General features: G+C 42.6%; 1 protein-coding gene across 1 annotated transcript in view; it reads left to right on the top strand.

The window, feature by feature from the left end:
* The window catches only part of arhgap39 (Rho GTPase activating protein 39), a 134,016-nt gene extending 112,556 nt beyond the window's left edge, over nucleotides 1–21,460 (top strand). Inside the window, exons 4-12 of the mRNA XM_034237509.1 lie at nucleotides 1,202–2,492; nucleotides 5,133–5,297; nucleotides 9,191–9,376; nucleotides 12,317–12,530; nucleotides 13,555–13,628; nucleotides 15,725–15,924; nucleotides 16,263–16,354; nucleotides 16,573–16,742; nucleotides 17,514–21,460. Coding sequence (XP_034093400.1) covers nucleotides 1,202–2,492; nucleotides 5,133–5,297; nucleotides 9,191–9,376; nucleotides 12,317–12,530; nucleotides 13,555–13,628; nucleotides 15,725–15,924; nucleotides 16,263–16,354; nucleotides 16,573–16,742; nucleotides 17,514–17,708 — 2,587 coding nt within the window. The 3' untranslated portion in view covers nucleotides 17,709–21,460. The remainder of the gene's footprint in view (nucleotides 1–1,201; nucleotides 2,493–5,132; nucleotides 5,298–9,190; nucleotides 9,377–12,316; nucleotides 12,531–13,554; nucleotides 13,629–15,724; nucleotides 15,925–16,262; nucleotides 16,355–16,572; nucleotides 16,743–17,513) is intronic.
* Nucleotides 21,461–21,517: the final 57 nt, after the last annotated feature.

A 21,517-nucleotide genomic window follows, 5' to 3' on the forward strand; every position in this document is an offset into this window, starting at 1 on the left:
TCTCTCTGACCAATCAGCAGTCGAGAGTGTTGACGTCACTAGTTCAGCCCTGGCCCTGGTCTGAGGGAACCACGATTTTATGAGGCCGGAAAAAGAGGGAAAAAGTACCCGCTGGCCGGTACTAGGCTATATGGAAACGCCACCAAAAACCGGCCTGGCCGCTTGAGGACGGTTAAGGACGCTTAAACGGGGCTACCCGCTGCAGTGGAAACGCGCCATAAAAGAGTAAGCTGATAAGCTTTTAAACTCTTGCATCCATAATACAAATTGTACAACCTGGATCAGTAGGCACGCCCACCAATGTTTTCTAAAGGCTGGTTTTCTATTAATGTACCCTGAATAGAACAGCATTATGTTCTGGCATGAACAAGTAGATGGCCCTGTAGATGAATATCACACTTGGCACAAAGAATATAATAATGAAATCATCATTTTAAATGATTCTCCTCTACAAAGCCCCCAAAGTCAGGCTTTAGTTCCAGGGTGATACAGGGGTTACTGGTGTTTCCTAGAGTCTCCAAAAGTCCAATGGGAGCCAGATTATTCAGCTTCAAGCTCCTCTTCTGTGGCACCAGCTCCTAGTCTGGGTTCGGGAGGCAGGCATCCTATCCACATTTAAAAGTAGGCTTAAGACTTTCCTTTTTGATAAAGCTTGTAGTTTTGGCTGGCTCAGGCTTGCCTTGAACCATCACATAGTTATACTGCTATAGGCTTCGAACTGTAGGGTGACTTCTCTTTTCTCTTTTTCTCAATTTGATACACTACATTTCCCCACAATTGCCCCCAAAATGCATGGTACTAACTCAGCTTCCAAGAAATGTGTGTCTCTCTCCTGGCAGGTTGCCAGTATTAAAGGTCACATATTGATCATGAATCATTGCTGCAGCTGTTGCCATGGTCGTGCCTGAGGCCCACCTTCATATTTTTGTTGGCACCTTGAAGATTCTTAATATCCACCTGGATCCATCTTTCTTTCTTTTTTCTCTCTCTTATCATTTCTATCATTTGTATGTCTATGTTGCAGATGTAATAACTTTGTAATCTGTTCACACAACATCTGTTGCTTTGCCCTAAGTCTAAAGGCAAGAGGGTGTTGTTTGCTTTATACACTTTAAAGCCCCCTGTGACAAATGTATCATTTGTGTGTAATAAATAAAAAGCCTAATGTGACGGTTCTTAATCAGTCTTTCTCTTCTCTCAGGACTTCCCCTTTCAGGTGGAACACCGGTACGAAGGAGCGAATGCTAATCAAGGTGACAGACAGAGAGCCCAGCTTCTTGGCCCACCAGGGAAATGGTTACTCTCCCTGCGACCCCCCCACCCCTGGTCCTCCTTCTGGAGGGGGCACCGCCTCACGAACTCGCCGTTGCTCTGGAGGAAACCCTCCTACAGATCCCGAAGGCTCCCCCGTTCTCTACAGCGAGCGTCGTCAGTCTCCTTACCTGAAGCGGGCCGAGCTGGGCGGCACCGGCACCAACCGCCGCTCCTCCGCCGACTCCCAGCCCCCCTCGCCCCGCTACGCCTACGAACCGCCGCTGTACGAGGAGCCGCCATCAGAGTACCAGCCCCCTCCCATCTACGAGGAGCCTCCAACCGACATGCACCTCGCCGACTCCGCCTTCTACGGCACCGGGAAGTCATCTGCTCGCAAGACTTCGGGCCCCCTCTATCACTCCCCCAACAAGGGCCAGTCGCCCTACGGCCAGCTGGTTCTGACCAGGCAAAAGTGTCCAGAGAAGACGCAGAGTCTGGAGTACAGCCCCGTGGGGAAGGAGTACGTCAAGCAGCTGGTATACGTGGAGCAGTCATCCTCCAGCCCCCGCTTCAAGACCGCCGACCGCCTGATGCGTTACGGCACCACGGGGGGCTTTGGGGGCTCATACGGAGGGTCGTACACCCTGCAGCACAGCCAGTCTCTGATCAGGGACCCCCGCCTTCTGCTGGACTACAGTGCGGAGGGTGGAGAGGGGGGCCAGAGGTTGCTCTATGAGGACTCCATATCCTGGACTTCCAGTCAGACCCACTCCCTCTCCTCTTCCTCCACAGGCGGTCCGGGGGCTTTCTCTCCCGGAGGTAACCGTAAACGCAAGAGCCGCAAGCCGTCCCTCCCCCAGGAGCTGGCCCGCTGCGGGGGCCCGGAGGGGGAGCTGACGGGCACAGCCTCCGAGGCCATGCTGGCCCAGGCCCGGCTGGCGTGGGAGGCCCAGCAGGTGATGAAGCAGAGGAGCAGTTGGGACTCCGGGCAGGGCAGGGGGGAGGCCCAGGGCGGATGTTCAAAAGACGGGTACGAGAGCGACGGGGCGCTGCCTCTGCCGTTACCGGGGCCCGTGGTGAGGGCCTTCAGCGAGGACGAGGCGCTGGCGCAGAGCGACGGGCACCACTGGAGGCGGCACACCTTCGACCGGCTGGGCTTCCCGCAGGCCCTGCTGGAGAAGAGCCTCTCCGTCCAGACCAGCCTGGCCTCGCCGGAGCCTTACCTCCACCCCTCACAGGTACTGATGCATGCTGGGAGTCTGTGTCCACATTTAGAGTGCCTGATAATTCCACTTAAAATTTGGGTTTAAATATTTGTACAGATGGCATATTGTTTTGATCATTTGAAAATGTGTTTTACAATGATTTACTTACTTTAATTGAAGTGCATTTGACATTAATAGGAGGTTTAGTTTGTTTAGAATCATAAAAAACCTAGTTTATTATGACTCTACATAATGTAGAGCAGATATATATTATACAACACTTTCAGAATCAAAAATACCTTATGTATACCGAGGGTTATTGGGTTTTGTAAAATAAAAGAATACAATATTTATATTAATATAAAAAGTCAAAATGTACAATTAAAAGTTAAAATACAATAAAATTGAATATTATATAAACATAAGAATTTAAAGTAAAAAATGTCAATACTAAATTTAAAACAAATATTAAATAATACATTATATATTAAAACATAATAAATCATGTGCCAGCATCGACTCAGATTGCCTGACGCTCCTAGGAAGGAATGTAATAGTCTTATGTCCACAGACAGGAATAGTTTCCTGTGGAGCATCTTGGTGGAATAAGTCTGTGATGTTGTTGGACAACATGTTTTGAACAATTTTCAGATGTTTCTGCAGAGCTGTTGGGTTTATAGTATCATCTGAATTATAAATGAGAGCAGAGATCAACTGGATAGCTACAGAGCTGCCTTCACATGATATAAGATTTTCCTCTTTGCTCAGCGTGGCGTAGAGTACGGCTGAACGACATATCGTGTCATGGCGATAACCGCGATATGCGCATGCACGATATTCACATCGCAGGGACTTGCGATTTTATCCAATTTTTTTTCATTCATTTTTTTTAGGACGTGCGATATTAAGTAGGTAAATTAACTCAAACACGTCATGTTACAATTATTTTGCTGCTCGCTACAAAAGGAACACTTGCGTGGCTCTCATGTCAGGGGTACTTGAGTGAGTGACATGCAGGCTCTGCATGCATAGCAAACCACCAATCACAATCATTCTTGATCAGATCACAGCAGGCCCCGCCCCGCTAGTTTGCAGACCATCAAAACACCGGTAAAAAATGAGCGAGGCACAGGAGGACAATACCGGCGAGAATGAAGATTTACTTCCAAAAAGAAAAGCAACATCTGCCATCTGGAACTATTTTGGATACAAAAAGGTTCTTCTCTTCTTCACAGATGAACCCCCTTATTTGAGGGTAAGCAACATGCATTATCATGACATGTTAGATCATGACTTAAGGTATGATGAGTCAACCAGTTAAGATCCAGACGTCCGTGACTAAAATCCTTCATCCGGTTAAATATAGTTAAAAAAAACGCAATATATATCGCAGGGGAAAAAAATATATATCGCAATGTCAGTTTTTTTCAATATCGTGCAGCCCTAGCGTAGAGTCGCCGACCGTGGAGCAGATCAAAGTGCAGCCTCGTACATCACATAGGCAGCTTTACCTGGAACTACTGCCGTCCTTCACACACACACACACACACACACACACACACACACACACACACACACACACACACACACACACACACACACACACACACACACACACACACACACACACACACACACACACACTATGAGTGAACGTCACAGTCAGCGCTGATATTGTCCCTGTGGAAAGACACGGATGTTTCATATAATGTTGCTGAGTCTTACATTAGCTTATATAACAGTCACACTGCTGCCTGGTCCAGTGACACACTTATACTGAAGCACCATGCTTAGGAAACATACACTATCTGTAAATACAATCCTAAAACACAAAAGAAAGGATGTGAAACTACTAATATAACATATCATCCAGGTAAAGCCAGTGAAAGTCTTTGATTAGCAAAAGAAGCATTAGCCTCTGTTGTTCTTGTATGTAGAACATCCATTAACAATGTACATCATGACATAATACATCCAGCTCCACTCTCCTTTTATACCACATAAGCTTCATCAGCAAATGGCACAGTTGTCTTGGAAAGGTAGATGCGCAGACTAAAAGGTGCTCTACATTCCCATGGCAACTGGGCAAACTCATGATAGAATTACAGGAAGCAAATGGACATAAGGGTGATATTGTTTTTATTATATTTTAATTCAACAAATATGTTGCATTTCCTGTAGCAGCCGCCTTCATAATAAAAGCCTCCCCCGGTTAAAGATGGAATGCCTTTAATGTGCAATGAAGACCTTTTTGAACAATAAAGCATGTACAAATTAGTGTAGAGGCACATATACAATGAATGAACCTGAAAAGATGCATGATATGTCCTCTTAAACATATCTGCAGATTTGACATGGTCTCCATGGAAACTTATGCATATACCACTTTCTTTGAATAGCAGGAGGACACCATAACTTTGACTACCTCACTTTTTTGTTGCTTAGCTGTAACTTTAGAGTCTTGTTTGAATCATGAATAAATGAACCCTTTCTCTGTGAATATTGACGTATTTACACGTCACTATTAATCCCGGTTTGATCCCTCTGAGCACTAAAGAAAGTTCTCGGGTCTCTAAATGTTCTGCAGCAGCGTCACAGAGATGAGTAACATGTTCCGTTTCCTCTCTTCCTCTCGGTCTCTCCTCCTCTTCCCTTTGTTTCTCCACCTGTCAGTCGGAGGACCTCGGAGCCTGTGCCCAGTTTGAGGCCAGTCGAAATGCCAGGAATATGATGCCGAGCGCCAGCTGTGGCATTTTCCCAGAATTCACCCTGAGAAAGCCCTCCTCGGAGACAGACATCGAGAACTGGGCGTCCAAACACTTCAACAAACACACACAGGTAGAGAACAGGATGTGTGTTTCTACTTTCTACGTTGTATGGGCTTTTGTTGGTATCGCCGTTTAAGCTATTTCTAAAATTGTCTCCAAAATGTTCTGAAATATACTACAATCTCTTTTTCTCACATTTTAACTCAAATGTCATTTAATGTATATCACTCGTTTTAAACCATAGACTGTATATAAATGGACGTAGTATCCGTGACGTCACCCATAGGATTCTGCAGAGTTGCCGTGAAGCCCTTAGTAGGTTGAGTCGGCCACTAACGGCTCAACTGTGACGTCAGAGTCTAATCCCGCCTGCTCCAAATAAGGGCAAAGAGTACCTGCTGCCTCCGAACTGGAAGTAAACAGAGCTAGCTCAGGCTAAGAAGCTAAGCTAACATGAAATACATGCATACCAAGTTACTGCTAACAGTGTAGTTCCCCTATATAAACGTTACATTCATAATCAAATGAGACAATCTGCAAGAGAATTAGCTATATTTTGTTATTCTTAATGCTTGTCATTCACACGTTGAGAAAAGACAGACTCCACCGCCCGGACCTAACGGAGCCGCAGTGGGCTAGCTCCGGGACGCCGGCTGGAGCTAGCCCCCTGCGGCTCCGTTAGCTCCGGCGGCCACCACTAGGATAATTGGGTCCCCTATTAACATTTGCTCCCGTTTAGCATTATGGGCGTCATAGCCATAGACTATAAAAGTCTCACCCAAGGCTGAATCATAAACTAAAATGTATATGTATGTATAAAGGGTTACGTCCTTAGCTGGCTAATAAGTAACAAGCTAAGCTACCAAGCACACAAACACCTGCGACGGGGTTAACATGTATAATATTATAATTGTAGACTTCTTGGAAGTTCTGTTAGTACATTCAAGCGCACAGCACAACATTTTAATTGTCTGGTATTTGTAACAATATTCCCTAAAAGGCACAATTACCACGAACACGGCTAAAGCTAAAGGGTCAAGTACAGTACTATGACTAACTAACGTTGTAGCCTCTATGGTTGTAGCCTAGCAGAGTGGACAAGTTGCTGTTAGCTGACAGTGAGGCATGTAATTTATGCAAAAGCTTTAAGGCTTAATATTAATTAAACAGATGAGTTGAGAAAAATTCACCCCCCACACACACAGTAGTCATGAAGGGGGAATCTAACTATACAGAGAATATGGTTTTTTGAACCACGATGTAAACATGTTTATTTCTGGGCATTTTAACATGGGGGTCTATGGAAATTGCTCCCTTCTGCAGCCTGCTCCTACTGGCCACTAGATGAACTGCAGTATGTGGCACTTCCGTATTGGCATCCCGGCTCTTCCCCAGTTTGCCGCTTGTTTTAAACCTGGGTCACAGCCAGTATAACAGTTGGTATGGATTTCACTGTTTGTGGAAAACCCTGGAAATGTTTTTGTTTCAGTAATCAGCTGATCACTAATCGGGTTCAGCTGCTTAGAAATAATACATTAGTTGATCTTGAAGGCTCATGCTAGACCTTGAAAAGCAGCATGACCAAAACCTCTCAACACAAGGGGTGTTTCTCAATGTTGAGTAAAGCTGCTCCAGAGCCACTATTTCAAGCATACTACGTCATCGAGTGCCGCCGAAGGACTGTTCCAATGTCCAGCATACTTGGAATTCTACCGAGCCCGGCGTACTTCGTTTGGAGAAATTTCGAGGCTGCACATGTGTAGACTCCGCGGTCTTAAAATCCCCACAATGCTTTGCGCACGGACCAATTTCCCCAAATCTGTGGCGGAAAATGTAAGGCGGGGCCTCTCCATATGACGCATACATCGCCTGTTCCACTCTTCGTTTTCCGAATGCCAGGAAGTATTCTTGCCTCGCTTCTGAAGCAAGACGCTCGGAAGACATGTGCTACCAAGCAAGCATACTCGACATTGAGAAACACCCAAGGTCTGTGAATTCCCAACTTTCAGGAACTAATGATTGAAATAAAGGCTATTTAAGTGTTCGTAACTGGGATGTATTTCCCATGACGGAGCCGGAAGATGAGCTCACACGGTATCTTAAATGTTTTCAATTGACCAAACATTTTCAATGAACTTTCATGAACTGAAAACACACTGTAAAAGGGTAAAAGTTCTAAGGCAAAAACAACACCTTAAAAGTTCATAGATATTTAAATGCACACAGTGCCATAATTACGCATTGACACGCCTATTTCCGGATTGACAAGTTGCAGTAGTAGCCTCTGCTTGAAGGTCTATTTGACTCCAAATGGGATCATCATTTACTAAATGAACATCATGCTGTATTGAAGAATACAGCATGATGAAACTAGAGATTGAGACTCATTAAGAAAGTGATGACTGAGTTAAAAAGGGAGCAGGTTTTAGACACTTCTGCATTGGCGTCACAGTTTAGCTAGCAATAGCTAACAAGGCCCTAAGGTCTCAGGCCGCTCCCTCTCCATGCAGATGATGGAGGGATCAGATAAATCAGTGTCTAATAAAAGGTGTAGAAAATAGTAGTCCTGGTTGCTTTGATGAGACAAAGAAAAATAAGTTACACTATGAGAGGAGTAAGGGTTTTTCACAATTGGCTAGAATGTGTCGCCGACCTCCGCATAAGCATTTTCGGACTGATTTCAATCTGTGCGAATGCATAAAGCCACGTGTTAAAGCCAAGTGTTAATCGATGCAGCAGTGTTGGCCTCTCATTGTTTCTGTCAGTCTTGTTACACTTTGAAAGCATTTCACATATTACAGCTTCGACTGTTGGCAGCTGATCAGCAGCATCTCATGGTTGAAACATTAGCTTGAGGGCAGCGTTTGCTTTTGAACGATACACTCAGTTATCTTATCTCTCAGCCAGACCATTATTTTTGTGGTTATTGGTCCACATTCACTGTCAGTTTTCCCAGCGCAGACTCTTATTCCTTGTCATACACCTTTAGAATTGTTTGATACAACAAAATTACACACATTAGTATTTCATTAAACATCTTGACTTAAAGTGGACCTATCATGCTATATTTGAATAATATATTGTAGGGCCATACCTATACAAAACATGTCTGCGAAGCTTTTTTTTCAAAATACCAAACAGATCATGCATTTTAGCCATGCCTCATTTCGCTCTATTTGCTCATTTTTAGCCCTGTTTTTGCAAGGGCTGAATCTGTGAGAAGTCTTCTTCGCAGCTTTTGTGGCAGACTACAGCGCCACCTACAGGCCTGGCATATGTACTACAGCGTCTCCAGCGCTTTCGAACGGCAATGGCCGTGGCTATCTCCTCCTGATAGGTGGAGAGTTGCCCATATAGGCGGAGTTCCTCGTTTCTGACGTCAGAGATATTTCAAATCTGGATCAGTCTGTATCAGATCCGTTAAATCCCCGTTTTTAGAGATTTGGGTATGGAGGAAAAGAGAGAGGGTTGTGTTTTCTGACACTTGGTGAGTTCCCTGACAGACCGGGGACACATATTAATGTATAGAAGCCGTACAAAAGTGCATTTTGCATGATAGGTCCCCTTTAAGTTAGTCATATAAAATGTTTCTGCATTTTCCTAATGCCTTGGTTATTGTTATACATAAAGGGGGGAAAACATCTTTACTCAAAGCTAATAATAGACTTTGGGGAGCAGTTAAATGAAAGTACAATACAAAGTTGAGACTAAGTGATTTTGTCACATTAACAATGTACATTAAAAAAAGCTGCCATTCTACAGGTTTTAGGTTAATTGTTGTTCTGCATTTTTTTTTTGTATTCACTGTAACTTATGTATAGGATGTTGAAGTCATACAAAACGATGCCATCTTACTGTACACCAAACTCCTACTGAACGTTTGTATTTCCTCTATAAGCATGAGGATATCTTTCTATCTCTAACCCTCTCTTTATTTCTCTCCATCCCTCTCTTCTGTTTCAGGGTCTCTTCAGAAGAAAGGTGTCCATTGCCAACATGCTGGCCTGGAGCAGTGAGCCCATCAAGAAGCCCATGATCGTGACGTCCGACCGCACCGTGAAGAAGGAGGCGGTGGACATCTTTAAGCTCATCCAGAACTTCATGGGGGACCGCCGCTCCAAGGCCGACACCCTCGCTGTGGCTCTGGAGGTCAGTGCACATCAACGCTCACTTCATCCATTCCTTATTCTCATGAACTTCATATCCTTCTGTAGTCAGGTCTAGTCAAGAATACTGACTCTGTGGACAAAAAATAACTTGATAGGCTTCTGTTTGTCAAGGCCTTAAGCCTCAGGTAAATCTCTCCTTTACATTTTCGCACCATTTATTTATCTTCTTATTTTCTCCTCCCTGTTGTGTGATTTTTTTCCAACGCCCCTCTTCCTATTGTAAAGCATCCCTGGGTTTCATGAAAGGCGCTATATAAGTCCAAGTCATTATTATTATTAGTGATGTTGCTTTCATTTGAATGATGTCCTTGGTCTGAACATTTCACAAGATGTACAGGCTTAGTGACATTAAGGCACTTTATCTATTTTTATTTTGAAGAAAAGCAAAAGATACACATAAAGGAGAGTTTGATGAAATGATAATACTAGCTCAAGCATAACATAGAATTTGAGATCTATAGAATGGCTTTAGATTATATAGCACCTTTCATACAAGAATTGCAGTTCAAAGTGCTTCACAGTAGACATCTCTTAAAATACTCACTGAAAATTGATATTGCATAGAATACAGTTACCAGTAAAGGACATACAAACAAACTTAAAATAACATGGAATAGACATACAATAATTAATGTAGACTAAAGTTACAACGATAACATTGTGCATTAAAAGGAGGATAGTGCAAATTCAAAACACAAAATCAGCTGACAGGTTCAAATGCAAGTGCGTTGAGAAGCAGCAGAGAACGGGAGTTAGCTTCCTAAAAGGCTCAATTGTACCAATATGTTTTGATGTTAACAAACTGAGCCAGGATCAGTCTGCTCCCCTCTCTGCAATGAGTGCACAGCGAGGCTTCACTAGCTCCTAGTGTCCTTGTTGACAGTGTGACTTTGAGAGGGAGCTTTCAAAACAACCAAAGGCCTCATTTATAAATCGGTTCGTAGCATCTTTACAAAGCGTTTTCCTCCAGACTAAAATAGTCATTCCACTGCAAAAATCCACCTAATTCAGATAACTGTTGAAGCCTGCATGTATGTCCTTTTTAGAAATCACAATCAAACAATGCATGTGCATGAGCCTCACATTCGGCCCACCACACTCCCATGATTATTCATTAATGGCCAATGCAAAACCTTTCATGAATATTGATGCACATAATGAGTGGAAAACAGCAGCCGTTTTAGAAACAAACAATATTCTGAGAGGCTGATGGCTGCAGCAGCTGCTGATGCAGTTTTATAATTGACAGAGCCCCCCACCCTCTTCTCTCTGAGTATGTGGCCAGTATAGACTGTACATATATAGTGTTCCTCAATAGTTTGATTATTGTTTAGTAATAAGTCACAACCCCACATTTATAAGATTTGATATGTTCTCTATCTTTTACAATGGAGAGGTTATGATCAAGTGGACCAATGATCAGAATAAACAAATAAACTGAAATGTCAGGTCAGTTTTTTTCGTAACTAAATAAGTATGCGGGAGGAAGTGGGGAAGAACCCCCGACAATACGCTGCTCTGTGTTTTCCAACACGTTAACCATGGCAAATTGAAACTTGCATTTATTAAGTTAATTTGCACTTTGATTGCTACAGAACAAGTTGTACACACCATAACAGTGCTTCTCAAAGTGTGGTCCGCGGACCACTGGTGGTCCGTGGGCGCCCCCTAGTGGTCCGTGAGTATATTGGTAAAATGTCACATTTGAAATACATTTATTTATTTAAGTTTTCCGCACTCTCGCGGGAATATCTCCGCAATGGAGCGAGTTTAAGTTTCACTTTCGATTGCATGATATAGCCCAGCGCAACACCTTCATCACACATGTTACCACTTGTTTGTACCATTTTCAGGCGATTTGTAAAAAAACGATGTGTTTTGGGATATTTGTGGAGTTAGGTGGTCCGCGAGTGTTTTTTTATTGGTTAAGTGGTCCTTGGTATGAAAAAGTTTGAGAAACACTGCCATAATATGATCACCTTAGAGGTAGATGCTATGTGTCATTGCCTTTGACACAGTCAGCCTACGCAGAGCCACATTCTCATTCATTGGAAATGTGCTCAATACCCACGCTGTCTCTTTGGCTGCTCACTGCTCTATGTTCATCTGCTGGTCTCTGGCTCTGTTGTTTACATCCTCCTGCTTATTACACTGCTATTTACTTCATAAATCAACACTTTGACTGGCAACATTGATGTCAAATGATTTGTTTGATCATATTATATTTTGTTTGTCTACCCTCCCTCCCAAATGTAAAGCGTCTTTGGGTTCAAGAAAAGCGCTATAGAAATAAAATGTATTATTGCTTCGCCTAACAAAAACAACAGTCCATTCAGCTTGAATCAAGCACTGATCACTGATCAGCACTGATCGAGGTTTCCTGTCTGTTCACATTTTCTTTCCCTTGAACCAGTCTTTAAACACACCCACCGTGTTCCTGTTAGTGTTTACTTCCTGTCTGTCTTCTTCTGTTGATATTTCTGTCGTCCAGCACAATGTCTTTTAACCTCTGCTTTTCTTGTTCTGTTTTCTTTTCTATACTGGGGACAGTTTAACCATCATTCATTTTAAGTTTCGGGCTCTCCACAAAAATATAAGAATGAGTATTCAAAAGCTATTCCGTGGTGGTTCCTGATAGAGCAAAACAAATGCCGTTTTTTTTTTTATCCATTGCTGACGTTCTGAACTTCTTTCTACGGATTGATATGACTGCACATAGTCCTTTGATCAGAGTATCCTTAGCAACGGTCTGCTATCAAAATAGCAGAAAACAAAATGTCCAAATCGACTTATTAGAATCTAGTATTCAGCTATGCGTGTAATAAAACTGTATATTTATCGACATTTACAGTCACGAATTGACATTGATAAAGCCCCTTCATGAACAGAGGAAGTGACTGGCTCTGTGTGTGTTGGTCAGGTGGTGGTGCGCGGCTGGAGTAACCAGGGTCTGCGTGATGAACTCTACATCCAGCTGTGCCGCCAGACCACGGAGAACTTCCGCTACGACAGCCTGGAGCGGGGCTGGGAGCTGATGGCCATCAGTCTGGCCTTCTTCCCCCCCACACCCCGCTTCCACGCCTACCTGGAGGGGTACATCTGCAGACACATGGACCCCCAGAACGACACCAAGGGTGGGGAGCATCACACACTCTCATTCACTGCTACTAACACAGCTTCACTATCAAACAGCTGTACAGTACACTGATTATTCTGTGGCAGTGCAATTGCTGCTCATCAATACAACTACACTGATTTACATTTTGAAGATGTTAGAGAGGAAAATAATGGAGGAGGCTTTCACGATGGGAGGATATTGATCTACAGGATGGAATATCATCCTGAGTGATACAGAGATACAATCCAACATTTTTTGTCAGATGAGTTACTACTTGTCTTTTAAACAGGAAATCAATGGCGCGCAAACCCTGGTCCCATGTAGAAGATCAGTGTGTGTAACACGAAGAACATGTCATTTACAAAATAACATCCCATAACCATTGTCTGTGAGCAGTTGCTGCAGGAGATACACTCCCTCACACTTCATATTCATGCTGTAGCTGTGCTCTGCTGCCCTCTTCAGGTGAACAGAGGGAGGAACAGGTTACTGCTGCATTAGGCTTTTTAACTCCACCTTGATGTATACAGAGGGAGCTGACAGTCCACTTTGTTAATAATAGAGCTATATCATTCATTTTATTTCTATTTATTTATTGCCATTTATTTTTAAATTAAACAATGATACAATCATTACAAGCCAATACAAAAAAAAACTAACATACATGCTCAATGTTGGCACATATTTTCTGAGGGCAGGTAAACAGCAACAGAAAAAGCTCAGATATATATATAATATTTTAGAAGAAATATCGACAATATGTCTCTGTAAAAATATTGTATACATCTTATAATTGCCGGATTGATGGAAGAATTTATACTCATGGCTCATTTGAAAACCAGATTGTTCATTGGTTTCATTTTGTGTATAGGCTTTCATAATCTCATAAAAACATATTTATTTATTTTCACAATTCTCAAAGGCTAAAATTCTTTGAATGATTTGTCAACGTTGGTATATTTAATATACTGATGTAAAAAGATAATGCAATACAATAATACATTTCTGTAAATAACTGTTATAATTTCTGTGTTTTTCAGGGGTGGCCATTAGCAGCTATGCTAAATACTGCTACAGGAAACTGACTAAAGCTGCTCTGACTGGTGCCAAGAAGGTGAGCAGCTGTCCGGCAGTCCTCAGGTTCCTAAATGTGATAGGAAGCCCTTAAACCAGGAGGCTGTTACAGCACATGAATAAACACATTAGTGTTTGTGTGGGAGGGCGGGCAGCAGCTTGGCTCAGAGCCTTTGCAGCATTTGGTGCCAGAATCTCTGCAGGTCACTGACAGATATTTGTCACATTTAGTCCGCAGTGTCCAACAGGTGTTAAGCTGCTTCCCTCTAAGAGCACAGTAAAGACATGCCATCCTGTGGATGGAATAACTTGTTTCTCATTGAGAAGTCTTACAAATCTTTAACAAGACCACAACTATATGAAAACAAGCACACAACACTCCAGTTGACACTCGCTACTTCAAAAACACATTTGAAATAGAACCTAACTATTTTAAACACTTTCACTTTGGCAGTCTCAATCTTTCAGATTTGTTTAAGGGGCCCTATGATGCTAATGTTCAAGTTCAAATGTGTTGAGCCTCTACTGAGACATGTCTCCATTAGGGATGTGCATCTCCATCACTGAGGCCGATGCGATGCGCATCTCGATACGTTGCCACGATACGATACATTAACGATACATTTGAAACACCAGGCGATGCGATACGATACGATTTACCCCTGTTGCGATACAGTTCGATACGATTTGATTCAACATTATGCGATTCGGTGCGATACGATGCGATTCAACACGATGCAAAAATAATGATACTTCAATATGGTACGACAGAGGATTTTTGTTTTATTCCTTATATGCAGCAAATCATACATTAACAAAAAAGTGCTTTACATATTTGGTACTGCACATCCCATCATGCCGTTTATTTTTTTACCTTTAAAAGCTCTCCAGAGTACAATTGTATAACACCTCAAAACAATGTAAGGATGCATTGCTCATGATTAACAATATGCAAATAACAGCTACCATAGTGCAATGCCCATACAGCTGCCAGCCTGATGTGCTTAACACTCATTCATAGGCTAACTCACCAGTGAGCAGAAAGCAGTGGGTTCTATATGAACAATAAAGAATTCAAATAATCTTTCACAAACAGGTATTTCATAACTGCTTACAGTAAGGAAGACATTTAAATTATTATTGGCCGTCACAGGCTGCTGTAAACTAAACACCACTCTCTCTGACAGAACACCTCACTGAGTGATTTAACTCGTATGTCTAACTTTCAGGTTTCTCTTTTCAGCCGCAGACCCCATGTCGCCTCTTTATGTGCGTCGCTAAGTTCCTCGTACTACTTGTGTACTTTAAAGCGGCTCGGCATCGTTAACAATTTGCGAGAGATTTTTCAAGTTGACCGTCTCTAGTATATAGGGCCGCGCACATATACCATCAGGACGTTACTGATGGGGTGCGGCTGCGGAGTGATACTGTGTGTATGCAAGCCCGCATCTAGAACGGATCTATGTATCATGGCTGTAGACCTGTTAAGTAATAAAGATACCTCATACAAAGGTCTACGGATACCTTATTACTCTCCATGACCTGCGGTCAACTATATAGCCTAGCATAAAGGACTATTACACCGTCTTTCTTGAACAATCCGAAGTGTTGGCAAACGTTTGATTTGTAGGTATTTTTCGGTGCGCTGTGTTTCTCTTTCTCCTCAACTTCCGTGTGTGTTGATAGCTGACTCTCGGCCTTCGTAGTGGCGAAGCAAATATCAAAGATCTGAGCGCTGAGCGTTGACAAGATGAGGGGATTTTATATGAATGAATCGGTTTTTTACCGATGCAAAGACGCTACGCAATCGATGCATCGCGAGTTCAACCCGGTTCAACCCAAACTGTAGCTGATGTGCACTCTTTCAACCGGTGCACTCGCATCTTGAACGTTTATGCCGGTGCACCGATGCGAATCGGTGAATCTTAACATCTCTAGTCTCCATGCTTTAATGTTCAAAAAGCTTTTTCTCATACTGCCTGTGCTGCAGCACCTCTTTTCACCCTCTGTCTGAAACCAGAGCCCAGGGGAGGAGTGTGTGGGAGAGAAACTCCCTCTGGAGGGAACTTTGGGATTTTTACCTTTGCAGACCATTTACATGCACACAAACCTATATACCATACTGTGTGTTCTCAGGGCCTGCAGAAGCCCTCTCTGGAGGAGATCCTGCACGCCAGGAACGCCATCTTCAGTCCCTCCATGTTTGGCTCCTCCCTGGAGGAGGTGATGGCGCTGCAGAAGGAGCGTTACCCAGACAACCAGCTGCCCTGGGTGCAAACCCGCCTCTCTGAGGAGGTGCTGGGGCTCAACGGAGACCAGACAGAAGGTATCTTCAGGTAAGTGAACTGTGAACATACCGGGGGGGGTTGCAGAGTATGAAGACAATGCAAGTCTGTACACAATTCTAATTCTGCACGGAATACTCGCATGTTGACAAATTGCCAATGAATCTTGCTATTCATATTTTGTTGCTGATCCTGCACCGTCTGTGCCATAAAAGGTGCCGTTACATAAAATGTATTATTATAATTTTGCTACTTGGTTCTACCTTTAGAAAATGTAAAACTGGGTGTTTTCCAGAAAGCATTCAGCTCCAGTCAGGGTATAAAGCGTACAGTGGCTGACACTAAATGAGGGGCTGAAGGGTAACCACACTCTGACCTTTGACCTCCAGGGTACCGGGAGACATCGATGAAGTTAACGCCCTCAAACTGCAAGTGGATCAATGGAAAATCCCCACAGGACTGGAAGACCCGCACATCCCAGGTGAACACACACACTGTTAGATAATGCACACACACACTGTTAGATAGCAGACCTGCTTCTGGTTCCACACTGCTGACATGTACAAAAAATCCACTCACATCGACCCCAACAGCAACCCCCCCGCAACATCAACATGGTGTGTAACAAGAGGTCAGCAGAGTAAAAGTTTGGTTGGGGTGTGTGTGTGTGTTTGTGTGTTTGTTTGTTTGTGTTTCCAGCGTCTCTGCTGAAGCTGTGGTACAGGGAGCTGGAGGAGCCTCTCATCCCTCACGAGTTCTACGACGAGTGCATCAGTCACTATGACAACCCAGAGGCCGCTGTCACCGTGGTGCTGGGTCTGCCACACATCAACAAACTGGTGCTGTGCTACCTCATCCGCTTCCTACAGGTAACACACACCGATGCACACACTAGGGTGACCGGAGGCCTGTGCTACGAAGCCAGTTCAACAGACCCTGAATTTTGTTTTAAGTTATCGTAGTACAGCCATCTGGTGCCAACAAGCCACATGTTGGACAATGAGTGTGTCTGTGCAGGTCAATGTTGGCATTCTATATAATGACCACCTCTTTGGTTTTTCTTAATGAGCCAGGCTTTTCTCGTATGTAGACTCGTTTCAAATCGTATTCACCTCTATGCGTGATAGAAAATAAACTGGTCGAATGTCACAACAACTCTGGGATTACCAATCCACCAGCTACGCCCTTAAACCAATACATTTACAGAATGTGTTAATTGATTGAAATCTGATACAGCTAATGGTTGTAGCCCAATCTTGCTTTCTAAACTGCTATTGGATAAAAGCAACAATTAAAGATTGTTACATCTTCTGAATATGTGGGACAAATTATAATAAATATTGTGCAGTGCTGCATAAAGTCACCTAGTCATCCTAGCACACATACATACACAGTTGCACACAGAGATACAGACACGTACACACATACATGCATAAACACACACATACACTACACACACACTTTAACCCATACTACATCATAAGGCTGTAAAGACTTCTTAAAGACATAGCCACAAAGCAAGTATTCACATGCTGCATGCAACCCCCCCCCCCCAAATCCTTATGTGATAGCAAATGTCTATAAAACATCTTGAATCTGAGTTAAGGCGACCTTCAGACTGCTGTACGTTGTGTGTTCAGGTTTTCGCCCAGTCTGACAATGTGACCATCACCAAGATGGACGTGAACAACCTGGCCATGGTGATGGCCCCCAACTGCCTGCGCTGCCAGTCCGACGACCCCCGGGTCATCTTCGAGAACACCCGCAAGGAGATGTCCTTCATCCGGGTGCTCATCCAGAGGCTGGACACCAGCTTCATGGATGGAATTCTATAGCCCCCCACCACACGCAAACACAGAACCACACACACACACCGTCCATAATGAACCCCTTACGCTCCCGTTAACCCCCCCGCCACTCCCTCCCCCAGCACATCGTACACACACACATCGTTGCCTCTCCGACATGTTTACTTTTCTGGGACTTACAATACTGCCTTGTTTTACTGCTGTACATTTTCAGTTGAGCCAGTTGTTTTTTTCTATCTCTCTGTAGATGTAGTCCTTTAACTGACATTTACTGAAGAAAGAAAACACTATTTCTGTTGCAAGGTTTTCATATGCTTACAGCACTGTGTGTGCCTTCACATGCATTATTACACACATACAGTCTGAAGAAACAGCAGGGAGCTCATCAGGATCTTTTATTTTTTGGCTTGACGTCGGTGTCTCCGACACTCTCTCAAGGGTTCATTTTAAATCTGTGTTTTGTACCAAATTATTTCGTTTTCCAACACTGTCACACTGAAATTAACATACACATAGCCGTACATGCACATTCTTAAAAGTCCTTTCCCCAGAGTTTCACCTTCTGCAGATCCTGCAGTGTACGATAGCATCTAACGCAACTATCACTGAGGTGAATGATGCATTAACATGTCGCTCACACTAAGCTAAGCAATGCGTTTGTATGGTTCAGTACCAGATTTTCACAAGATGTAAAGCCTGACTGCAACATTCCCTCAGTACTGTTATACTGCTGAGATATTGCTCAGACAGAAGGGTAAAGGTGAGCCTGGGTCCAACATGTTTAACACTGCCACAGCTGGGACAGAAACCAGATGACAAAACATCTGGGTGACATCATTCCATTAGTCAGGTGTCCAACTTTAAACAAGTGTAGCTGTAAAGAAAGACAGTGATAGGGGCTTCATCAGTTCTAGTTGTTGTTCAAGGCTCCAAGATGTCCCCCATCTTGGCTTTATACACACATTCGCATAAACTGTTTTCAGCTTGTTTTAATTGTTAAGCCTGAAGTGAACACAGCATACATCATTGATGAATGATTTTCAATCCTTCCATTAATTTTCCAGGCATTTCTGTTTTAAGTTAGTTGATTTAATTCATTATATCATTAGGAAATAATGTGATGTATTGCTGGGAAAAAGTGACAAAACTACATTGATGAATAAATCTACACCACATTGTCACTAGTGGTTTTCCATCATACTTTCATACCGTGTATGACATTGAGGGAAGTATTAAAGTGCATTCTATATGGCATTAGAAAGGTCTCAGAGAAACCCTGTTTATACTTCTGTAACTGTTGTATGCATATATACACCTTTACTATACTACTAACACACAACATAATATTAGTACATTAGACAAAATGAAGAATTTGGACAGCTCTGAGAACAGGCTCCATGCTAACAGTTAGCATACTTTAGCATATAGTCAGCTATGTTGAGTCTAGTGCTAAACCATTATCCAATTCTGTTGAGTGTTTGCAGGCACACTACTTAAAGTACCATCTATATAGAAGCTATAAGCTAAAACAAAGAAGACAAATGTAAAAATAATTTTAAAGCCATCCGACTGACTACATTTGGTTGTATTAGCTAACTTTAGCTAGCTAACTTTAGCCACCACAAGCTAATGGTCGCACTCGAACATTTGAGACTGTAACCGACAAACCCCAGTATGTTTTTCAGGGAGCATTATTATGATTGTTTTAATGTTCTCTATACGTTTGCTTTATACATACACAATGGTCAGTGGTAGTGCTCTACTGTTTGTAACAGTCTTGTATTCTACAGCGTTAGGTCATCTTGAGGGAATCTGGTCATGTCTGTCCTGCAGTCCCTGAACACAGTGCTCCAGGAATAGGGACGATTGCAGCACTGCCAATCAGGCTCCATCATAATGTTCAACACAGCATGCTCACACACACCCCCCACACACCTGACCCCCTTCCCTTCACGACTGCGCCCCAACAGGCCTTTCTGCTCACTAATGATTTGTGAATGTGTCCGTCCGTCTGTCATTGTTTACAAAATGTACCCATCTCTTGTGTCTATCTTGGTCTACGGGCGAGTACTGTTGTTTATTGTAATTCATTTTGCTGTATTTAACAGAATTTCTATGTTTTTTAACCTATTCATTTTATATGATTTAATTTATTTATATTTATTTGAGATTTCCTTCATGCCTTCTCAATATATTGTAATGTAGGCTCCAAGTGAGTGTTTTTGTTACAGCGCAAGTGTGTGTGTGTGTTGTGCGACTGTAGTTGTCAGTATGACTGTGTGAATGTTGCTGTGCTAGTTTGATTCATTTGGCTTTTTTGGTGAAAACGAACCATCGTGAAAAAACACTTCCACCTTAAAGGTCCAGATGACACTCAGACTCACAGGTCGTATTTGGCTAAATATTGTGTGACGACTGAGTTGTGTCGCTGTGTGTGTGAAGTGCACCTCACTCACTTAACATACACACTCCACAAAGATGTACATTGACACTTTAAAGTCTGTAAAATAAGTATATAGAGAAGAAAAACACCATAGGTTACAGTGGAAGTTCATTTTCTTATTTCCTCCCATGTTGGTGTACATTTTCGTCACTTTTATGGAGGCAATTCGAACACATCTCCAGAGTTCCTTTCGAGTACCACAAAGTGTTTTTAAGCCCTGATACCTTTAACTGTGTGTCTGTTTCATATTCTGCAAGAAGTGATTTGTCTAGAGGGTTTTTTTTTATTTAAGTAAAGTTCTGTGAAAGATTCGTTGTTGAGATTATAGGTCTCAGAATTTGGCAGCTGTTTCACCGTGCTGCGAATATTCTGTGCAAAGAGAGACAGACTAGCTACTTAACCCCACACAAATTGATGCTAACGTCCTGTCCTCATAGTGGGGTTGCCAGGTTTAAACACTGTCCTAACTGCACCAAACGCAGGTTACTAAGAGATGAATTGGTGACTAAGGCTAACAAGAAGCTTCATTAAAAGTTTGCTTCCTATCTGCTAACGGAGACTTTTGGACATACCAGATTACCACGACAGTTTTAAACTTTTAAATGTTTTCACGTTATTGTTATTGAGGACCTATTTTCTTGTTTAAGGAAAGCTCATTTGTCCAGCCAATCATTTCTTAGAGAAAATTCAAATTAACTCAAAAATAATAAGAAATCATATGAACAAACGTATCCCTTATTTGACAACTGACTTCTTTATGATGTTTGAAACGGCCATTTTGTTCCCTCTGTAAATTCACAGTGAATGCCAGGCTGAAATATCGCGGCAGTGTGTACGAGTGTGTAAGTGGTGTGTGTTTGTGCGAGTGTCATTGTTTTATGTAAGAGATGGTTGTAGATAGACCCGGCAAATCAACCGATTAGCATGCAGACATAGGGTCTTCACTCTCTTCGACTTGAATTTACTAAAAAATATGAGAATATACAATGAAAAACTAATTTACAGAAAATAAGTGTTACAGTATTTAGCTTTAAAAAATCCACTAAGAAAAAGATTAAACTCTTTTAATCCGTTTTTTCTGATTGTTTTTTCTACTTGGTTCCTACTAATGATGATTTGGTAGTCGATGTCGATGCTGTTCGTCTAATTTAAAGAAAATGACCGTGAGGAGGAGGAGGTGTGAGATAGCTGCTGTGAAACTTCTCTTCACCTCGACGTCAATCCTCCAAGTTTTTCTTCGGTTGTATCTTAATGTCCACTGTCACTCACACTCTGTCCGAGGGAAGACTCTGGAAGTGTAACGGATGTTGGTTTAATAAAAGATTCAAATGTCAAACTGATGGGGTGCTTTTTTATTTTAAAACTATGCCACTCTTTTTTCATCCTAAAGCTC

The sequence above is a fragment of the Gymnodraco acuticeps genome, unplaced genomic scaffold (assembly GCF_902827175.1).
Source record: "Gymnodraco acuticeps unplaced genomic scaffold, fGymAcu1.1, whole genome shotgun sequence".
Lineage (NCBI taxonomy): Eukaryota > Metazoa > Chordata > Actinopteri > Perciformes > Bathydraconidae > Gymnodraco > Gymnodraco acuticeps.